This window comes from Mesocricetus auratus, unplaced genomic scaffold, assembly GCF_017639785.1.
Source record: "Mesocricetus auratus isolate SY011 unplaced genomic scaffold, BCM_Maur_2.0 Super-Scaffold_100013, whole genome shotgun sequence".
In the NCBI taxonomy this organism is placed as follows: Eukaryota; Metazoa; Chordata; class Mammalia; order Rodentia; family Cricetidae; genus Mesocricetus; species Mesocricetus auratus.
In genome coordinates this window covers 46480900-46500084 of record NW_024429196.1, presented here as the reverse complement: position 1 = coordinate 46500084, position 19185 = coordinate 46480900, and the positions used below count along the sequence as shown (strand labels likewise).

Below are 19185 nucleotides of genomic sequence, written 5' to 3'. Positions count from 1 at the left end.
ATCTCAAGAGCTATTCACAGTGAAGAATCTTTTTCTGTTTACTTTTAACGTTAACAGTCCCAAAGTGACATTTTTATAAAATATATTTAGAATTAATTCCTGGAAATATCTACAAAGGCAAAATATACAAGCCCTCCTTTTTTATTGTTATATGCAACAGGCCTACAATTGCTACTAAGGTCTCTGAGGAATTTATGTTTAATTTCTGTGGTTTTGCTTCTTCTTCTTGATTGTTGACTGCATTGGTCCATGAGGGTAGCAGGGTTCAGATGGCTGTGGGTACAGTGGAGAAAGCCCCCTGCGAGATGACTTTGATGAACTAGCTCAACTGTATTCCAGGGTATAAGGAATATATAGGATTGGGAAGTCTGGGGACAAGCCCTGATTTGCATTAAGTGGCATGTTCCTATCATAAGGCTTCATATGTGGCAGCAGGATCCTATAGCAGAACTCCTAGTATAAGTCTTAGTTACCATATGTACAGCAGAGGAGGCTTCTAGCAGGAAACTGTGCTAAGGGTCACCCTAGAGATAAATCAGGCATCCAGGCTTAGAGACAGCTTTCACATAAGGTCTGTCCTCCAGATAAAGGCAGGTAGAAAGCAGGAAGTGTCACTGTGGGGGAGGAAGTCCCCATGTCACAGAGCTTAGGAAAAAGCTGCAGGCAATGTTAGACTGCAACCTTTGACCAGCCAGCAATCTTACTCTAGACCAGAAACACACTGTTTATAGATAGGTATGAGCCTGCAGGTGGCTCTTGGAATGGCATAGTTCTGGGAGCCTCCAGAGCTGCCAATGAGGAATGAAGAGATGACTCATTAGTTAAGCAACCCTGTAGCTCTTGGGGGATTAGAGGCCCTCTTCTGGTCCCTGAGGGTACCTAAGTGTTCACCCCCCAGGTTTAAAAAATTAAAATAAAATCTAAAAATCCTTAAAACTTTATGTTGGAAAACAAACAAGGTTTGTATAGAGTTGCTGTGGTGAGACAGGCTTGACAGGCATTGGGGTAAAGCTGAAGAATACCAGAAAATAACTTGCCAAGTGCAGCAGTTCCTCAGTAGCTTTGGAATCTGCATCTGAGAGACTGTGGATTCAGAATATTTGGGGATGGTGTCTACACTGAAAAGATACAGGCTGAACAAAACTCTTCACATGGCATTGTTAAGGGTTGAGAGTAGAAGTAACGTGGAGGTGAATTAATTCCTAGAGGTAACATGAGTATCTCACATGCAGTTCCCACAAGGTCTGTGTGTAAAGGATTTGAGCATGCTGAATTGTCTGTGGAAGTCCTTGGAACCAACCCATCCCCATGGACATGGTCACTGGAGAGTGAGAGGAACTAGGCAAACTCTTCCCTGTAGGGCTGGTCTTTGTTCCCTGGGAGTAGAGAGATCAGCCTCTTTGACAGGTCTCCCTATGGGGACTCTCACCCAAGGCACCAGACAGAATTTTGTTATGAATTTTCCTAAGTATTTCTGAACAAAAGTATGATCCCAGAGATTTGTGCTTAGCATACAGGAGTGTGCAGCAGACTTTGTAGATTAGCTGCAAGGCATCATAAAGCTATTGCATATGAAATAAGAAATGAGGTTCTTTAAATTCCTCTATCAGTTTGAAAAAGTAGAAAATGGTATTGCATAAGTTTAGTGTAGAAATTTATAGAAATGCTATAAAAATGCTTCATGTTCCTGGGTATGTAGTAGGTTCCTCATAAATGACAACCGGTCTTCTCCAGTTGGAATAAGTTTTCTGATGAGGAAGGACTATGGGTACTTTGTATCCTGTAGTCATAGTAGTCGAGTGTTGTCAGAGAATTAAAAAGATGTGAGCCCCTATACTTGCCTTGAGTTCATAGGGAAAGATTGAAGCCTGGGGACCTTGTCTTCCTTGACTGCCTTGCTGCTCTCTGGGATGATGAGTGAAACCATGGAAGCAGAAGCAATGGCTTGAAACACTCATGTTCTGGTGTCTGAAGGGATTTGCTCAGTTTACAGAATTTCAATAGATGTTGTTGTGTACTGGTGTGCATTGCCTTTTGTTTGTTTGCTTGTTTTGGCTTTTGGTGCTGGAGATTGAGCCCAGAGCCTGGAGCATGTGAGATAAATGCCCTACCACTACTGAGCTACGATCCCCAACCCTCCACTGAATAAAGTTAACCTTTCTGTATCCACCCCCCCCCTTCTTTTTCTAGGAACTTTAGATTTTAACATTGGGTCATGTGGTGTAGCAAACACCACATCCTCCTTTCATTTGGAGTTGATAAACATTTGATTTTTGATGGCTTATTTTAAGACACTCTGTGAGGAATTTTTTCAGTCTCTCCTGCATCAGGAAGAGGACTTTACCTTGTGTTTGGTCTTTTTCTCCAGCTGAGGTCAGCAGGAGCTCAAGTGCTAGAAGGCTGCATTGCTGAAATCCAGAACATCACCAGCTTAGATATCTCTGACAACGGTAAGACACAAAGAAATGAAAACACAATGGGAACAAGCAAGGAAGGGGAAAGGGGCACACTAGCCACAGCCCAATATGCTAATTCTAAAACAAATCAAAGTATCTTCTATCCTGTAGTAAAGATCTGAGTCCAGAATTGTTAGCTTCTTGGTAGTTATAAAACTGTTTCAAAATGTTTATTTAGTTGGCTTCATTTCTGCTGGTTTAGTGAATGTCCTGATCCTGTTAAATTTGCATAGAAAACTTGTAGAACAAGTTACCTAACAATGAGCAGTATGGTGGGAGAGGGGAAACTGTAGGCCAATATGATTTCTGGATCCTGCAGACTTTGTATGGACACTGACTGTAGAGGAGGCTTAGGTAAGTCCTTGAAGAAAATCAGTTTGCCCTGTGAACAAATTGGACTTGAGGACAAAGAGCTCCTCTGAAGATAGAGACTGACAGTTTTGGGGGCACCAGGCTCAGCACAGGCATGACGTCACTTCTCCACTTGTGTTTTGATGCTGTCTTCACTCTTCTTTTCAGGTTTAGAATCCGACCTATCTACCCTAATAGTGTGGCTCAGTAAAAACAGATCAATACAGCACCTGGCGTTAGGCAAAAACTTTAATAATATGAAATCCAAGTAAGAGTTTTGAATTTTTTTATATGACAATGATGACAATAGCCAGCCTCCTGACAGCTTTTGATTTGATTCCACTGTCCACGTCTTTAAAATCTCTTTAGAAATCTGACGCCTGTGTTGGACAACTTAGTGCAGATGATCCAAGACGAAGACTCTGTGAGTATCCAGTGACATACTTTACTTGTTGCCTCTTTGTGATGATTTCTATTGGACTGATGCTGATGTGCTTTCAAATAATTCACGTTTTATATTTTATCAGTTGTTAGAAAATAGAATATTCCTTAGTGGAATTTTGAGTATATTTAAAATTCTATTCTCCAATTCTTCAGAAAGATTAAAACTAAAAACATTTGAAAACATTTATCATCATCATCATTATTATTAATTTGTGAATGTATGCTTGTGCATACATGTGTATATGTGTTTACTCAGTTCAGAAATACCATGGTGCATGTCTGGAGTCTCGTAGAAGTCAGTTTTCCTCTTCTGCTTTGTGGTTCTTAGGGATCTTAAGTTGTGAGGTTTGGTAGCGGGACTTTTGCCCACTGGGTCATCTCACTGGCCCACAATAAGGGGTTGCCAAAGGTGTAAATTAACTCTTAAGCCTGTCTGCATTATAATCAGCTAACATATCAATGTTCAGATTATCTAGCATGTTGTTTTACCATGTATTATGCCAAGAAACATCATGTTTTTAATTTGAACTCATGTAGTAATTATACAGAATTTCAGGTACTAGGGAAGTTTCCTCTCATCTTAAGTGGCTGCTTGGACTCTACTCATCTTCCTTATCTTTTTATGCTTTTTTAGTTGCTTCTGAACAAGACTTAGATCAGAGTGAAGGTGTTTCATTTCAAATACAATTCTATTGTACATGAGAAAAGGAAGTTATTTAACAGACAAAGTAATTGAACTACCATAAATTCATTCAATTGAGAGTGGTGTGTCTTATGTTACATTTTATTGATGCTCCTTAAGACTTTATCTTTCTCAGAGTCATATTTAGTCATGAAACACAGTTTTTAAAATTCAAATACTTATTGGCATTATGAAGAGCCACACTGTGAGTTGTAGGGTAATTTCTTACATGCATCAGGTGAAATATGTCACATTCTGAAAAATATCATTTCCAATTTTGAACTTCTACCAGGAAATGATAGACAATTCTATGGCATCTGTAAGCTGACTTCCCTAAGGCAGCTATGGGACTGTTAGGTTCAGGTACTTCTGCTATGCTAGCCCTTTCTTCACCTAAGATGTTTTCTTGATATTCTCACTTGTAGCTGTAATCTGTAACCTGTGCTAAACAATTCAATTAATTATTTAATGGATTCTGTTGCTTTGCTGTGTTCTCATCTGCTAATAACCTCATATTTTGTTCCCCTTATATTTGATTATTAAAGTCAAGGGTAAAATTGGAGTGCAATTCTAATTTTATATATTTATTTTGACTCTGTATCACTCAGCTTTACTAACATTTCAGATTTTCTGAGATTGACCCAATTTAAAAGATTTGGGAACTAAAAGTACAAAGTCATACTTAGTATTAATCCCCAAATATGTGTCTTAGTAAACATCTTAAGAAGCTTTTAGATTTATGAAGATTGTATATATTTCAAGTTCTGATTATTGCTTACGGGTCTTCAAATTGTTTTTGTAATTTTAGAGTTTCTTACTTAAAGATAATTTTCGATATTTAAAAACGCACCTGAAAACACATTTGCAGATGACACATTTGCTATGTAAATGTGAATTCTGCCAAGTTGCAAGTGTGATTAGTATGTTGATAAGAATATTATGATGAATAGCTTTTTTATTTTTGTGTCAGAGAAATGATGTGGGGTTTTCAACAGACAATTATCACCCACTTTTTCTTTTACTTATGAATCTGTAATCACTTTAAAGTGATTAGGAGTTGAGCCTCATGCATTAAAAAATTCCACAGAAAATGGATTCCTTTGAGTTGAGTTAAGGTTTTGCTTAAGTAAGAGCTGGGCATTCAGAAGTAATCTCCTCCTTTGACATTTTGTTCTCTGTGGCACCTGTCCCTTAGCAGCCCATGTAGTATCTTAGTCACCCAGAGCTGCGCATGATACTCAGTGGGAAAACCCAGATTCCTGAGAGTTCCAGTACTTCCACTGTGGATAACGGTGGCCACATCCAGATTCATGAGATGGTGATTCTGAGTGGCCAACAAGGCAGAGAATCTTCTGAAGGAATGCACAGAAATCCATGTTGTAAGCCACAGAATAGGATGAGTCTCCCCCAGGAGGGCCTGCAACCTGGAGCCTGAGTCTAGATTCAGCATTAGGCATTCAGGCAGTACAGCCACATAGAAGTACAATGAATAGGAAAAACTGACCTTATAAATATGTTTGCACTTCAGGCCCTCCTGTTGCCATTGTGGGTCTACCCACTTTTCTTAAGTGTTAATTGGGGTGTGTTAGAATTTGAATATCGTGATGGAATAGTAATTTGGTAGTTTCTTGATCTGGTAGTTCCCTAACATCAGAAAGAAGCTGTGACAGATCATTTTTTGAGTGGTGGAATAGAGAGTGCAGAAATGGGGAGATATGGTTACAGCTTTCCGTAAAGAAGTGTTGCATATGTGTTTTTGTTCGTGATATTAGGTTGCCTTAGTCTGAGCATTTTTCATTGTTTTCTCTTTATCTGAATGTAAGATATTAAGAACACTGTAGCTCCTTAGCTTTTTGGCTGAGATGTCATTGTCTTAGCCACTACCAGTCCCCTTAACTTGAATAGGTTTGATTCTGAATGCTGTGCCATTGTCTTCTGATTTGTCCTGGGTTGAGTCTGAGCAGCAGCATTTCATTAGGATGTCAAGGATGATGGTGTAGTCACTGAGTGTAACTGAGTCACATGATATTTGTAGTAGATATTTGAACATTCCGTTTTTTATCTCACTCCTTTGAAACTGGGTTTCATATGGTACAGTCTTGCCTTGATTTATCCTCCTGCCTCTACCTCCCACGTGCTGAGATCACAGGTGTGAGACACCATGCCTGACTGATGTCTAAATTTTAACTCCACCCACCTCATCCTGTCCCTTGTACTTCATTGAGAGAGACCTTTTTCTTTTGTACACATTGGTATATCATCATGTACCTGGTGAAGCAGGCACAGGTGGGTGGATCTTACGTTGTGTTTGCTTGTTGTCATGGAGATCAATCAAATTCATGCTGTGCCCTAATTTCATAGGCCACTAAGAGAAACCTTAGACTCTTCTAGCCATTCACCTGCCTGGAATGTCAGAGCTGCTTACGGTAATGGGGCTAGAGTAGATCACTCCACACCATCCAGAAGATGTCCTCATTCCCCTGGTCTGAACTGGGAGTTTTAATGCCTTGGTGATTCATGCCTTGGGATTCATCCCATTTCACTAAGCTATGCCTTGCACCAAATCTTGCAAACACAGATGCCCACAGGGCTAGGGAGACAGTACAGCAGGTTGAGTGAGCCAGGCATAATAAAGAAGCCCTGTTAAGAGTTTGGTTAGGTACCCTGATGGCCAGACCAAACCTGTGCCCAGCCTGTGTGGCTTTCAGTCCCTAGTTTAAGGGATCAGAGAAGGTACTGCTTTGCAGTCACATACAGTATATGGTAAATAGGTCATACAGATTTGACCTTTTGTTTCTGAACTGCAGGCATATCTTCTTATGGAAACTTAAGACAGTGTTAAAGGAGGATGACCAAAACTACTAAAATAATTGGGGTCATGCAGTGTAGTTGTTGAGAGCACACAACTGAAACTAGCTCATCCAAGCCTATCCCAATTTAGCTCATTTCTAAGTCTGTGACTTTGTTTTTTTGGGTTTTTTGTTTGTTTGTTTTTTCTGTCTTGCTTCTTGATAAGATGGAATACTATGCACTCTATGCACTCTGTGCTGGCTTTGTTCCTTCTGCCTGTGCTTCCCAAGTGCTGGTATTACAGACTTGTACTCCCCACCTCTTCATGCCAATCCCTTCTGTTTCTTCTTTGGTGGATGACAATGATAACAGGGTTCATGTAATGGGTGACTGACTACAAGAGTTAAATGAATCAACACATGATCTGGAGAGATGGCTTAGCTGTTAAAGGCTAGACTCACAAATGTATGTGAGTCAACGTATGAAAAGAGTAGGCAGTGGTTAGATGTAATAAATGCTTAGCAAATATTCGTCAGTCAAACATTATTCATCTTTGGTGGTTTTGTTTTGTACTTGGCCTCTGTGTTTTAGGGTTATTATTTCACTTACAGAAAAATAAATTGGGTAGAAAAGAACAATGCCTCAGTTGGGACACTTTGGGGATCCATGGCTTGCCACTGAAGCCCCAGATATTCAGCAATAAAGCACCTGTTCTCCAAGTTTCACTTAGCAGGTCTATTTGATGCCTGGACCATCAGGTTCCAGCCTCATCCCCTCCTGTGGATTTAGAGAGTAGATTCCACAGCAGGCAGTTCAATGAGGCCAATCCCTGGTTCTCTGTGGAGAGCTGGATAGTGGTCATTACTTTGATGAGGACGTTCAGTGCTTTGTGTATCTGTCCCACAGCCTCTGCAGTCCTTGTCCCTGGCTGACTCAAAACTCAAGGCTGAGGTCACCATCATCATCAATGCATTGGGCAGCAACACCTCCCTGACCAAAGTGGACATCAGCGGAAATAGCATGGGAGATATGGGAGCGAAGATGCTCGCCAAGGCTCTGCAGATCAACACCAAGCTCAGGTAGGCAGGGCTGTCCTGGACCCAAGGAGCGGGTGCTCCTTCTGGGGAGTCTGGGCCTCCCAGGATACCCGCTGGGAAGAAAGCAGTTTCATGCTTTCATCAGAGTACTTGCGTGGGATGCTCCTGAATGTATACATAGTATTTCCTCAGACATTTGTCTTCGTAAGTCCTCTGTGATGTAAAACCCTAACAGTGTGTTGTCGTTTCTTTTTCAGTGAGTCTTGATAGTTAACCAGGGAGATAATGACAGAAGCGGGAAAACCTTTGCAGGCCACACTGAGGAGCAGACCAAGGCAGTCTGTGTCTTCTAGTGACAGGCCATGTTTTAAGGGATGCAGTATCAGGTGATACAGCTTAGCAAGCATCACATAGCATGCTTGCACAAAAGAAACTGACCATGAGATCCCTGGCAATAGAGTTAGTGGTCCATCACTGGCCACATGTCCTTATTTGGTGGTTGTAAACTTGAGGCCTTTCCTCCATTTCCCACCTTTGTATAAAGACTTAAAACATAAGGGCACTAGAGGTGTGCTGTTCAAAGGCTGGTTCCCTGTGGGAACTTCTTCTGTTTACCAGACCTACCTGGAGTTCTTTGTACACATGACTGACTCTTTTTTAGGATAAGATGTGCTTCGCCCCATTGTTGTTTGATACTCAGAGTGATTGGTCTGTGTCTGGTCTGTCAGTCTGGTGAATGAAGAGCAAATGCTGTGCTCTTCCAGGGCTCTTTTTGGATGCTTCATTTTCTCTAGTACAAGACAGAATCAGAGCCCTCTGCTTGAACCAAAGCCACAAGGCAAGAACAGCAGCAGGGTCTTTGGAAGTCAGTGTGGGTAAAGTAGGTCTTTTGGCTTAGGATGGGAAAACAGTAACAGCTGTCAGGGTTGGGTCCTCCGGGCAAATGAAAGGTAGTTTGTGTGTTCAGGAGAATCCTAAAATACCTCAGAAGTATACATGTTCAGAATATATGGTTATATTTTTTTTTACTACATTACTAAGTAAGCAGCCTCCTATTTTATAGTCTTTGTCAACAGAGTGAGTGAAGTTCACAAGATCACACCAGGATGGGAAAATGAGAAAACATGAGATATGGGAAAGTTCTCTCTAGGTTTTGAAGATAGAGAAGGTCTCTGTACATGAAGATATTTATGTTGAACACAGGACTGGGTAGCATCTTTGTCCAAGTTTCAGTTTCTATGTGAATATGAGGATGCTGTCTGTTGAACAGAGGGCCCAGGCCCTCTAGTTTTCTGGCTGACATAGTGTTAAGTATTGTAGTAAGTCAATATTTCTGCAATTTTAGTTATAGATTTTCAAAAATACTTATATGACAGCTGTGTTAAGCTGTGCTGTAGGGGCTGAGAGTATAGTGGTATAGTGCATGCTTATACTGCATGATGCCCCATTCAACCCCAGCATAGAGATAGACTGATTGATAGATAAGGAGAAAGAAAGGAAGGAAGGAAGGAAGGAGGGGAGGAAGGAAGGGAAGAAGGAAGAAAGGAAGGAGTGAGAAAGGAAAGAAAGTATTGGGTAAGATGGATATTTTTACTTTGATGAAACAAATGAATGTTTTCCTTTGCTTACATAATGCTATTTAAATGCTTACAGGCTTGTCCAACCTTTGTCCTGTGGATGGCATGCTGCTGCATGCAGCAAGAGATAGCTTTGAATTCAGTCCAATAAACACTCTTAAACTTCCTTAAAACATTATGATATTTCTAAAAAATTAAGTAACTGAGTTGCATGGCTTTTGGTCATAAGTGTTGTGTCAGGATGTCAAAAGGTTGGATGTGCCTAGACAGAGTTGATTCGAATCGATTTATCTCCAGCAGGGTGATCATCTTTGCCACACCTCTGTGTCTGATCATTGACATGGTTTCATTTCCAAACAGGACAGTCATCTGGGACAAAAACAACATTACCGCACAAGGTTTTCAAGATATAGCCGTTGCTATGGAAAAGTAAGTTTTAATTGGGATTCTTCTCTAACACAGCACTGAAGAACCAATGGCATTAGTGCCACCTGTGGGATGGTAGAAGAAACCATAGGTAGAGATCAGATGTTTGCCAACCAGCCATGGAGTTCAGGAGAACAGTGGCTTTGCTCTGCTGTGAATTTTCTCATGTGAAGAACAAGGGCAGAGGCAACGATTTAACAAGGGCGGAGATTATGATCTGCCAAAGCAGATGGTCATCTGAGGTCACTGTTCCTTCTGCTTTTGTGTTCCGTAGTCTGTCTGCACTGGGTTTACTCTTCTGTTTATCTGGAAAATATGAGGGTAAAGGTGGGGATGGAGATGTGTGTATATCCAGATAATAAAAATGAAATTGATTAACGGTGAGTCCCAGGCTTATTTTATTGCTATGGAAGTTTTTTTAAATTGTAATTGATAGCTACAATTGTTATTTGCTGCCATATGTACTTTTCTGATCAATGAAATGAAAAAAATAATACTAGGCAGGGATGAAAATAATACTAGAATGTCATCTTTTCTGCTTGGCTAATGTCATACTAAGAAATCAGAGTGTCTCTAAAGCAGAGAGGTGTTTCTAGCACTCACCCAGAAGAGCAAAACATGTGCCTTTGTAAACCTTGAGCACATTCACAGAGGTTGAAGCAAGGCCAACAGGGAAAATTCACTGAACTTACTGGACCGGAAGCTTATTGGTCTTGGGGACCCGAGGTAGAACTTGATGTCAGCTTACTGATGGAGGTGCTGTTGCCAGGCAAGTGTTCTTGCTCTTACAGAATCTTGTCTTAATTGCTGCAGCCTTAAAAAAGTGTCAAAGATGACATTTTCTTACTGAAATTTGTGCACATGAACCATGGTGCTTCTAGAATCACTATTTATCTGAGACTTGCAGGCCGGAACCCTCTTCCTACCCTCATTAATCCCTGGGTCTGGTGTGGATGGATATGATAAGAGTGGGACCTGGCTACATCAGTTTTCAGAAATGCTCGAAGCAGATTCTGAGCCTTGGACAGGAGATGTTCTAAAACACACTGGGAAATGGGGCTGCCATGAAGAAGCCCTTTCCCCAGGAAAGGGAGGAAATTCTCACTGTCCTGGCTCACTGCGCACTATGCTATCTCCAGGAAAGGGGGAAATTCTCACTGTCCTGGCTCACTGTGCACTATGCTATCGCCAGGAAAGGGGGAAATTCTCACTGTCCTGGTTCACTGCGCACTATGCTATCTCCAGGAAAGGGGGGAAATTCTCACTGTCCTGGTTCACTGCGCACTATGCTATCTCCAGGAAAGGGGGGAAATTCTCACTGTCCTGGCTCACTGTGCACTATGCTATCTCCAGGAAAGGGAGGAAATTCTCACTGTCCTGGCTCACTGCACACCATGCTATCTCCAGGAAAGGGGGGAAATTCTCACTGTCCTGGCTCACTGTGCACTATGCTATCACCAGCCCCATCAGCAAACATATGGCGTATCTCACTTCTTCAATTACTCTTTATTTTCCCCTAAGGGAGAGGATAAGAGTTATGTTCTTTACATTTCTTTTTTATTTTGGTTTGGTTTTTTGAGACAGGGTTTCACTATGTGGCCTTAAATTCACTGACTGGCCTTAAGTTCACAGAGGTCTACTTGCTTCTGCATCCTAAGAACTGGGATTAAAGATGCGTGTCACATGACCAACTCTAAATACCTTCTTGTCCTAAGTCACATGCTTCTGCTTAAGCCAGGAATTAGAAAGCAAAATAAGGATTTATTTCCTACTCACCCACCCCCACCCCCACTCCTTATGAGACCTTGTCTTGGTAGTAGACCTCTGCAGATTTCACACTTACAGCAGTCCTCTGGCCTCTCTCTGACTTAGAGTTCAGGGATTACAGGGGCAAGTACCCTACCTGGCTCTCTTATTTGTAGTAACACCAGGCTATCGCAGAGTGTAGGTGAGGCAGCTTACAACATCACAGTGCACCACCTCCTTCAAGAGCTGTCTGTGACTACAGAACCACCTGTCTCTGCTGCTACTCTGTCCCTAGAGTAGGAGCAGTGATCTTCACTGTGTTCCTATCACAGCAGCCAGTCCAATCTTACAAGGCACTGGCAGCCCAAGCTGTCAGTATTCACCATTTCCAGGTGGATGCTGGTGTCTCTGGATCAGTCAGTTATATATGCTGGGCTCCAGGGTGACAGCTCTTCAGTATCGCTGTTGTTTAAATCAACCATGCTGGTTTAGAATGTGATAAAAACGTGATGTGAGAAAGATTATGAAAAGATTTATAGTCTTTTAATTCCATTTGGCCCGTTCCTCTTATAAACAAACAACTGTATAAAAAAGTAAACAAGGCTAGAAATTAAAGTTGTAGGACATGGCAGCCTTCTCTTGTTTGATTCTATATTGAAGTACTCTGACTTATGAACTGGATGACTGTTTTCTCTATGAGGAAACAGCTATCTAAATTGTTGCTAATAAAATTATTTCTTTCTTGATTATTTTCTCATTACTAGTGCCTTATTGTAGGGAGGTTAGTTGCTAAGTCACTATTCCAGTGATAGACACCTAAATGTCCGTAAGACTTGCAGCTCCTCATGGTTGAGATCTAAAGCATGACTCTCGTGTTACTCCATTATATGTGAAGAATGCCCAGGTCACCAGCAAATGACCCAACAGATCACTTTTTTTTTCTGAACAACAGACTGTAGAAGTGGACAGTCACCTTGTGGGTGGGGGTGAGCAGGCATGTGCTGTGTTGGAGGGTGTGTTTCAGAGCAAGTGGGAATGGCTGTCCAGGCACACAGCAACATGGAGCAGGGCAGGCTCTGAGGTAGGTCAGATTCCAATTTCTGTGCTGTTTTTTTTTTTTTTTTTTTTTTTTTTTTGCCTCAAGTGGCTGTCCCCTGCACTCTTGAGTCTGATCAGCCTGCCAATAGCAATGACATAGCATGGGCATAGTACCCTACAGCTGGTTTCTGCACCTGACGGCTTTGGCTGATTTATTAGGCAAGCTGTACAGTGTCTCACAGGGATCAGGGTGCCTAACCAGGCAGGCCACCCTTTTCCCTCAGGCTTATTCTAGAGATGGTTACATGTTATGGATAAAATTACCCAAAGAATGCCAGAATAGACCACACTATTTTGTGGATGCTAATAGCTTGACATCGTTTTTGGTTTTGGGTTTCCTTCTTGTACCCATTTTGGTCTGGTTATCACATGCAATGGTCAGGTACCATCATATCAGTGGATAGCTGCAACCATGACACTAGTTGATATTAGACTTTCTTCCTAGACTTTTTCTCCATCCGTCTTTCTAGTTATATTTTGTCTTTCATGGTAATTTAGAATGAAATGCAAAACTACATTCATCAACCTCATCTCTGTTTTGTAGGAGAGTGCACATTAATGGTGTCATCCAACCTTAATGCCTATGGATAGTAAAAGCTACTCTGCAATTTAGGGCCCCCTGATGACTGAGTGACTTAGAGAGAGAGGTATTTTGTTTTGTGAGGCCTGGACTTGTTTTGTAGTCTTGGCTGGCCTAATACTTTCTGTGTCACCAAGGCTGGCCTCAAATTCAAGGCAATCCTCCTGCTTTATCTTCTCAGTACTGGAAATGCAGTTTAGGAAGGATAATTCTTTGGTATGTTTGTTCGAGACAGCATCTAGTGTAGACCAGGCTGACCTCAAATTCCCAGAGATCTGCCTGCCTGTTTTCTGGAATGCTAGGATTAAAGGCATGCACCATTGTATCTGGCTTTTAAAAGATGTTCTTGCAACACTCTTTTTAGATCTTAAAAAAAATGCTCAATTGTGGTAACAGAACTTTATTTTAAAATGTATGCTTTTTGTTCCTTTCTCTAGGAACTACACATTGAGATTCATGCCAATTCCTATGTATGATGCTTCCCAAGCTCTTAAAACCAACCCTGAGAAGACAGAAGAGGCTCTGCAGAAGGTATTAACAACTCAGTACATTGTACTCACATTTGAATTGTGTTCATCCTTATTCTGAATATATGACCGTGATTTTATCATAGAGCTTTTTAAAACCGTGTATTCTTAAGATCATGACCGGCATAATTCTTCACTGGGTGTAGAAAATATAATGAAGACCTTAACCTGGCATGAACTTTTAAGGGAATATAGTAACATTCTTATAATATCATCATGTCCAAGTATAGACACCTCCTCATCTTTGGACAATGTGGGGAGCTGAGGCATCTCTTGCTCAATAGCTTTCCCATATCTCATGTTTCAGGTTTTTGTTTGTTTTGGTCTTTTGAGACAGGGTCTTCTATTGCCCAAGGTAACCTCAATCTCACTGTGTATCGAAGGGTAACCTGAGCTTCTGGTCCTCTGCCTGCATCTGACAAGGACTGCAAGCATCCTTGGCTTTTTATGGCTACACTTCTCTCAGTTTAGATGTATTCACATGCTCTATTTTCACCCTGGTGCTTTTTCTAGAACTTAGAAATTGTTTCTCTCTCTTTGTTCTCTCTCTTTGATTGCACCATGGTACCATCCTTTAGCCAGACTCCCAAAACTGGCTTTTCCTTTCTCACACCTTTGTTAGCCAATAGGCCACACAGTTGCCAACTTATATAGTCTAAAGTTCTTTTCTTGTTCTCTTGCCCCTGTGTTAATACAGTATCTTTCTTAAAGACTTTAATCCCCCACCATGATATTGCCACATTTGGCAATTCCTGTCTCTTTTCCATGTTAGAAAAATTAGCCATCTTTTATGGTAAATCTGAACAGGCCAGACATTCACAGCATCCCTCACTGGCAGCTTTCCTGATAAATAAAACTTGGTCTCCCTAACACAGAATGCAGTTCTATCTGAATCTGCCTTCTCTCTCCTCCAGCTCTAGCTTTTCATTCTGCTCTATCTCAAGGAACTTCAATGTTGAATCTGACATAAGAACTAATAGTCTGTTTATACCAGCTTTTCTGGTCATTGAAGTTTGAGAACCATTGCCTTTCTTTGGTCAGGACTGGGCTCTTTCTACACTACTGTGCCCAAGGTAGTGGTTCTATAACTTTCCCTAGATGCTCCACCAGCCAAGGACCAACTATTTAAATACATGAGCCTACAGGGGACATTTCTTCTTCAATCACACAGACCATGAGATTCTTGAAGGAAAACCCATGAGATTTTCAAACTTTTCCATTCTCTACAATTAGTGTATTTCCCATCTCTGTGCTTAGCTCCTTCTTTTTGAATGAAAAGGAATAACAGGAAGTGGCAAGCAAAGATCTATATAGCAAAAGAAATTATTCCAGATTTTTATTTGAAATATATGACTTTAAAACCAATTCTTACCTAAGTATAGTAGTTCATCTCTATACTCCCAGGAGGATCTCTCTGAGTTCAGGTACAGTCTGAACTATAGACTGAGACCCTATCTCAAAAAAAAAAAACCAAACAACTTTGTAGCCTTCAGTAACTGTTTAATTCTTGTGAATTCTCATATGTATATGTACATGCATATGTGTATACATGTATATGAATATAAATAGGAAAAAATAAGTTACACCTTAATTATGTTTAGTGGACATCTAACAAATATTTTAATACATAAGTGCCAGGTACTCACAAGTTAACATGGGTGCAGTCTTTAAGACAGCAAATGAAATGGTTCTGTTTCATCCCCCTGTGTAGTCCAGGAAATGGAAGAGAAGAGCCATTAAGAATTTGGCTAGGATTACAGACACCTATTTCCAAGCCCGGCTGAAAAGTAAAGACAAAAGCTGAAGCATGCAAGTTCTTCAAGTGCATAGTGAGAGCAAAAAAGCATTAAAAAGGGAATTAGGGCAGAATAAAGTCCCACTTTTTTCGTTCAAATTTTTCTAAGAGATGATTGCTTCCTTAAAAAAATACTAGCAACAGGGTGCTGGATCTCACTCATAATGTGTGGAGACATGAGTTTACTGGGTATCATATTTGTGGTGACCTCTGATGACTAAAAGCCATATCATACAGAAATGTGAGATAACTGAATGTCACAGTGTAGAGATGCAAGGTGACTGAATATCTTAATACGTGGTAATATGAAGCAAATGACAGTATGCTGAGAAAGTATGGAGGTAGACTAGCAGTCCTATGACAAGAGATTGCACTTTTTATGAAGTGTGTAATGTTACTTGGAAGCAGACCTAAATGTATTATAAACTTGTATTGTGGACATAAAGACAAATACTGAAAAAAAAATGAAAACCTGCAATGCTTGATCTGAAATGTTTTAGATGGATTTTTTTTCTAGTGGGTAGAACTTGGAATGTTTGCTGGTGTATAATGAAATTCTGTGGGGCTAAGACCCAAGTCTAAATATGAATTTATATATGCTTGTATGTGTCTAGTGTACATGCCCCACATGTAATTCTCTACTGTGGTTACTGCATTTGTATTCTCACCACAGCCCATCAGCTGAGGTCGAATGTGAAAAATTTCCCCCTAGAACTTGGATTTTGGAATATTTCAGACTTTGATTTGGAGATTATAAATGCTCGTTCTCTAAATCTGAAATGCTTGAGAAGAGAATAAAAATAAAAACCAGATAAGACAGAGGGGAGAGAAAAAGAAGAAAAGAGCACCAATAAAAATGTTACACGTGTATCTTCAACCCTATGAAGATACACTTTTCATAGAAGAAAACTTAAAAAAGACAGAAAACAAGTAGTGATGGTGCATGCTTATATTCTAGTACTTGGGATACTGAAGCAGGAGGATCAGAAGTTCAAGGTCCTTCTTACCTGTAGTGAGTTGGAGGGTTGCCTGGAATATTTGAGACTGCCCAAATGAAGTGCAGTAGAGTAAGAATAGAATGTGTTTGTTGCTGCTGCTGCTGCTGCTGGTGGTGGTGGTGGTGGTGGTGGTGGTGGTGGTGGTGTGTGTGTGTGTGTGTGTGTGTGTTGGGGGGGTTATTTTGTGCCTTGAGTTTATTGTGTTTTTATGCTCAGCTGTTATCATCTTGGCAACTATATTCTGTCCTCGAAGGAAATTAGGTTTATTTACTTTAACTTTGCTAACAACAAAAATATATTCAGTCTCTGTGAGCTATTTTTAAATGCAAATTTCCTTCATTTTGATCCAGGACTTTTGTGCAAGTCCTCCCTCTGGATATGTCTACCTGGCTCTGGAGATATATACCCGCCTTGGACCTTGTCTGTCTTGCCCCTGCTCCCATCCTGTCACCAAGACACTGCCTATTTTGGCTCCTCCTCATAGGACCCTAACCAGACTCTAAGCTCTTAGTCCCTAGGAGATAGGTTTACATCTTCTATCTGGAATGTTGTGTGGTATGAAATCTTACCCTGCTAAGTTCAGTAGGAATAGGTTCATGACCAACAACAAAGATACATTGTAATTCCTCTTTCCTTTAAACTTGTTTTCAGAAACCAGCTTTGTGGGGTTGGAGATGTGTCTCAGTCAGTAAAGTGCTTATTGCACATACATGAAGATTTGGGTTTGCTCTCAGAACTCACATAAAAAGCTGAGTGTGGTGGCATGTTGTTATTAATCCTGGCACTGGAGAGGCAGAGCCAGGAGGGTTCCTGGCACTCACTGGGTAGCCAGTGTAGCCTAACTGTTGAGTTCCAGGTCAGAAAGAAATACTGTCTAAAAAAACAAAAACAAAAAAACAAAACAAACAACAAAAAAAAAAAAAAACAAAGGAGTAACACTGAGAAATGACAATTGGAGGTTGACCTTAGTGTGTATGGACACAGGCTCCTGTATATACATGAACACGTACACATAGTGCCTTAGTTAGGGTTTCTGTTGCTGTGAAGAGACACCATGAGCACAGCAACTCTTACAAGGAAAACATTTCATTGAGATGGCTCAAATATAGCTTCAGAGGTTTAGTCCATTATCATCATGGCGGGAAGCATGGTGGCATGCAAGCAGATCTGGTGCTGGCCTCATCTCAATCAGAAGGCAACAGGAAGTCAACTAAGACACTGGGCACAGGAAACCTCAAAGCCTGCCCCCACAGTGACATACTTCCTTCAACAAGGCCATACCTACTCCAACAAAGCCACACCTCCTAATAGTGCCACTCATTATAAGACTATGGGGGCCAATTACATTCAAACTACCACACATACATACACAAAAAGAAACAAGCTTCACATATTATTTTTCTTAAGACGACAACAAAGCCATAGAGCTTCTTCCTGGCTTGGTTTGTGAAGCAGAATGGCTAGATTTGGGAAAGGCCTGGAAACACAGGCCCTGCCAGCCTTTTCTGTACCAAGTCAGTGTGAAATGAGCTTCCTGAATAAACAGACTGCTCTCAGACTTTGGGCCCAGTGTGAGTCCCGCTGTGAAAAGACAGGAAAGGAGCCAAGGGACCCAAAGCTGGGAGGCCTCAAGTGTCTGTCACTCTTTGGAACCTCTGTACCACGACATTTCCCATTGATGTGTCACCTTGGCAAGACCTGGCTGCTGGGAGGCATTGAGAGGAAGCCCACAGATCGAGCTCCACAGGGCTCTGTGTTGTGTTAATGAGGCTTCAGCTGGGGGAAGGGAGCTTTCTTTTCTCCAGTGCCTCTTCTGTGTTTGGTAGGAAGGAGCTTTTGCTCTGCTTTCTGGTTTCCTGGGATGCAGGTAATTACTGTCTAGGTTTAATTGTTCCTAATTGCTATTGAGTAGTACTTATTTTAGCATATGGAAAGTTAAAATGAAAATGTAATAACAGTAAGAGCTTCACAGTTATTAGACATTCTTAACCAGGGAACCACAGTGACAAATTAAAAGCCAAATGGTTAAGACACATTATTAAAACAATAAAGAGGGGAACGATAAACCAAGATGGCACAATTTACCCACCTTAAATCATTCTTGTCTCTCTTGGATGCAGTGTCTCGCTTAACTCGGTTTGGCCTTGTAGTCCTTTTTATCTTGCCTTTGTCACTTCTGATTTCACTGCTACAGTTGCTTCTGCTGTAGCTGCTAATGTTTATAGGGAGGGATGTGTGTATGTGTGTGTAACCATTTTCTTTTCCTGTTGCTATGATAAAACACTCTAACCAAAGCAACTCAAGGTAGGAATGGTTAATGGTGGTTCCTAGTTATCAGCTATAGTGCATGGTGGGCACACCATAGGTATAAGGGCTTCAGAGAGCTTCTCACAGTACATGGAGAAAGCAACTGAACACAATCCTTGTTGAGAACAAGGATTGTGTTCAGTTGCTTTCTCCATTTCATGTAGTCTTGGGTGCCCTGCCCAGAGAATGGTCCTGCCCATGATTGAGATGGTCCTTCCCACATCCATTAATAGTAATCAAAATATTCTCCAAAGGCATGTCCAGAAGCCCATCTCCCAGGTGATTGTAGATTTGAACTACCTGCCCAGTGCTGGGATCACAGACTGCACCATGTTGTTTCTGTGGTGCTGGGAATTGAACACAGGGCCTCA

The 19185-nt window shown here is 41.1% G+C and overlaps 1 protein-coding gene across 13 annotated transcripts in view; it reads left to right on the top strand.

The window, feature by feature from the left end:
* Nucleotides 1-19185, top strand: part of Carmil1 (capping protein regulator and myosin 1 linker 1) — a 271462-nt gene that overhangs the window by 185422 nt on the left and 66855 nt on the right. For all 13 annotated transcript variants that reach the window (XM_040755709.1, XM_040755708.1, XM_040755707.1 and 10 more), the window contains 6 exons: nt 2369-2450; nt 2976-3075; nt 3177-3231; nt 7630-7802; nt 9698-9766; nt 13625-13718. In XM_040755709.1, the coding sequence (XP_040611643.1) occupies nt 2369-2450; nt 2976-3075; nt 3177-3231; nt 7630-7802; nt 9698-9766; nt 13625-13718 (573 nt within the window). The remainder of the gene's footprint in view (nt 1-2368; nt 2451-2975; nt 3076-3176; nt 3232-7629; nt 7803-9697; nt 9767-13624; nt 13719-19185) is intronic.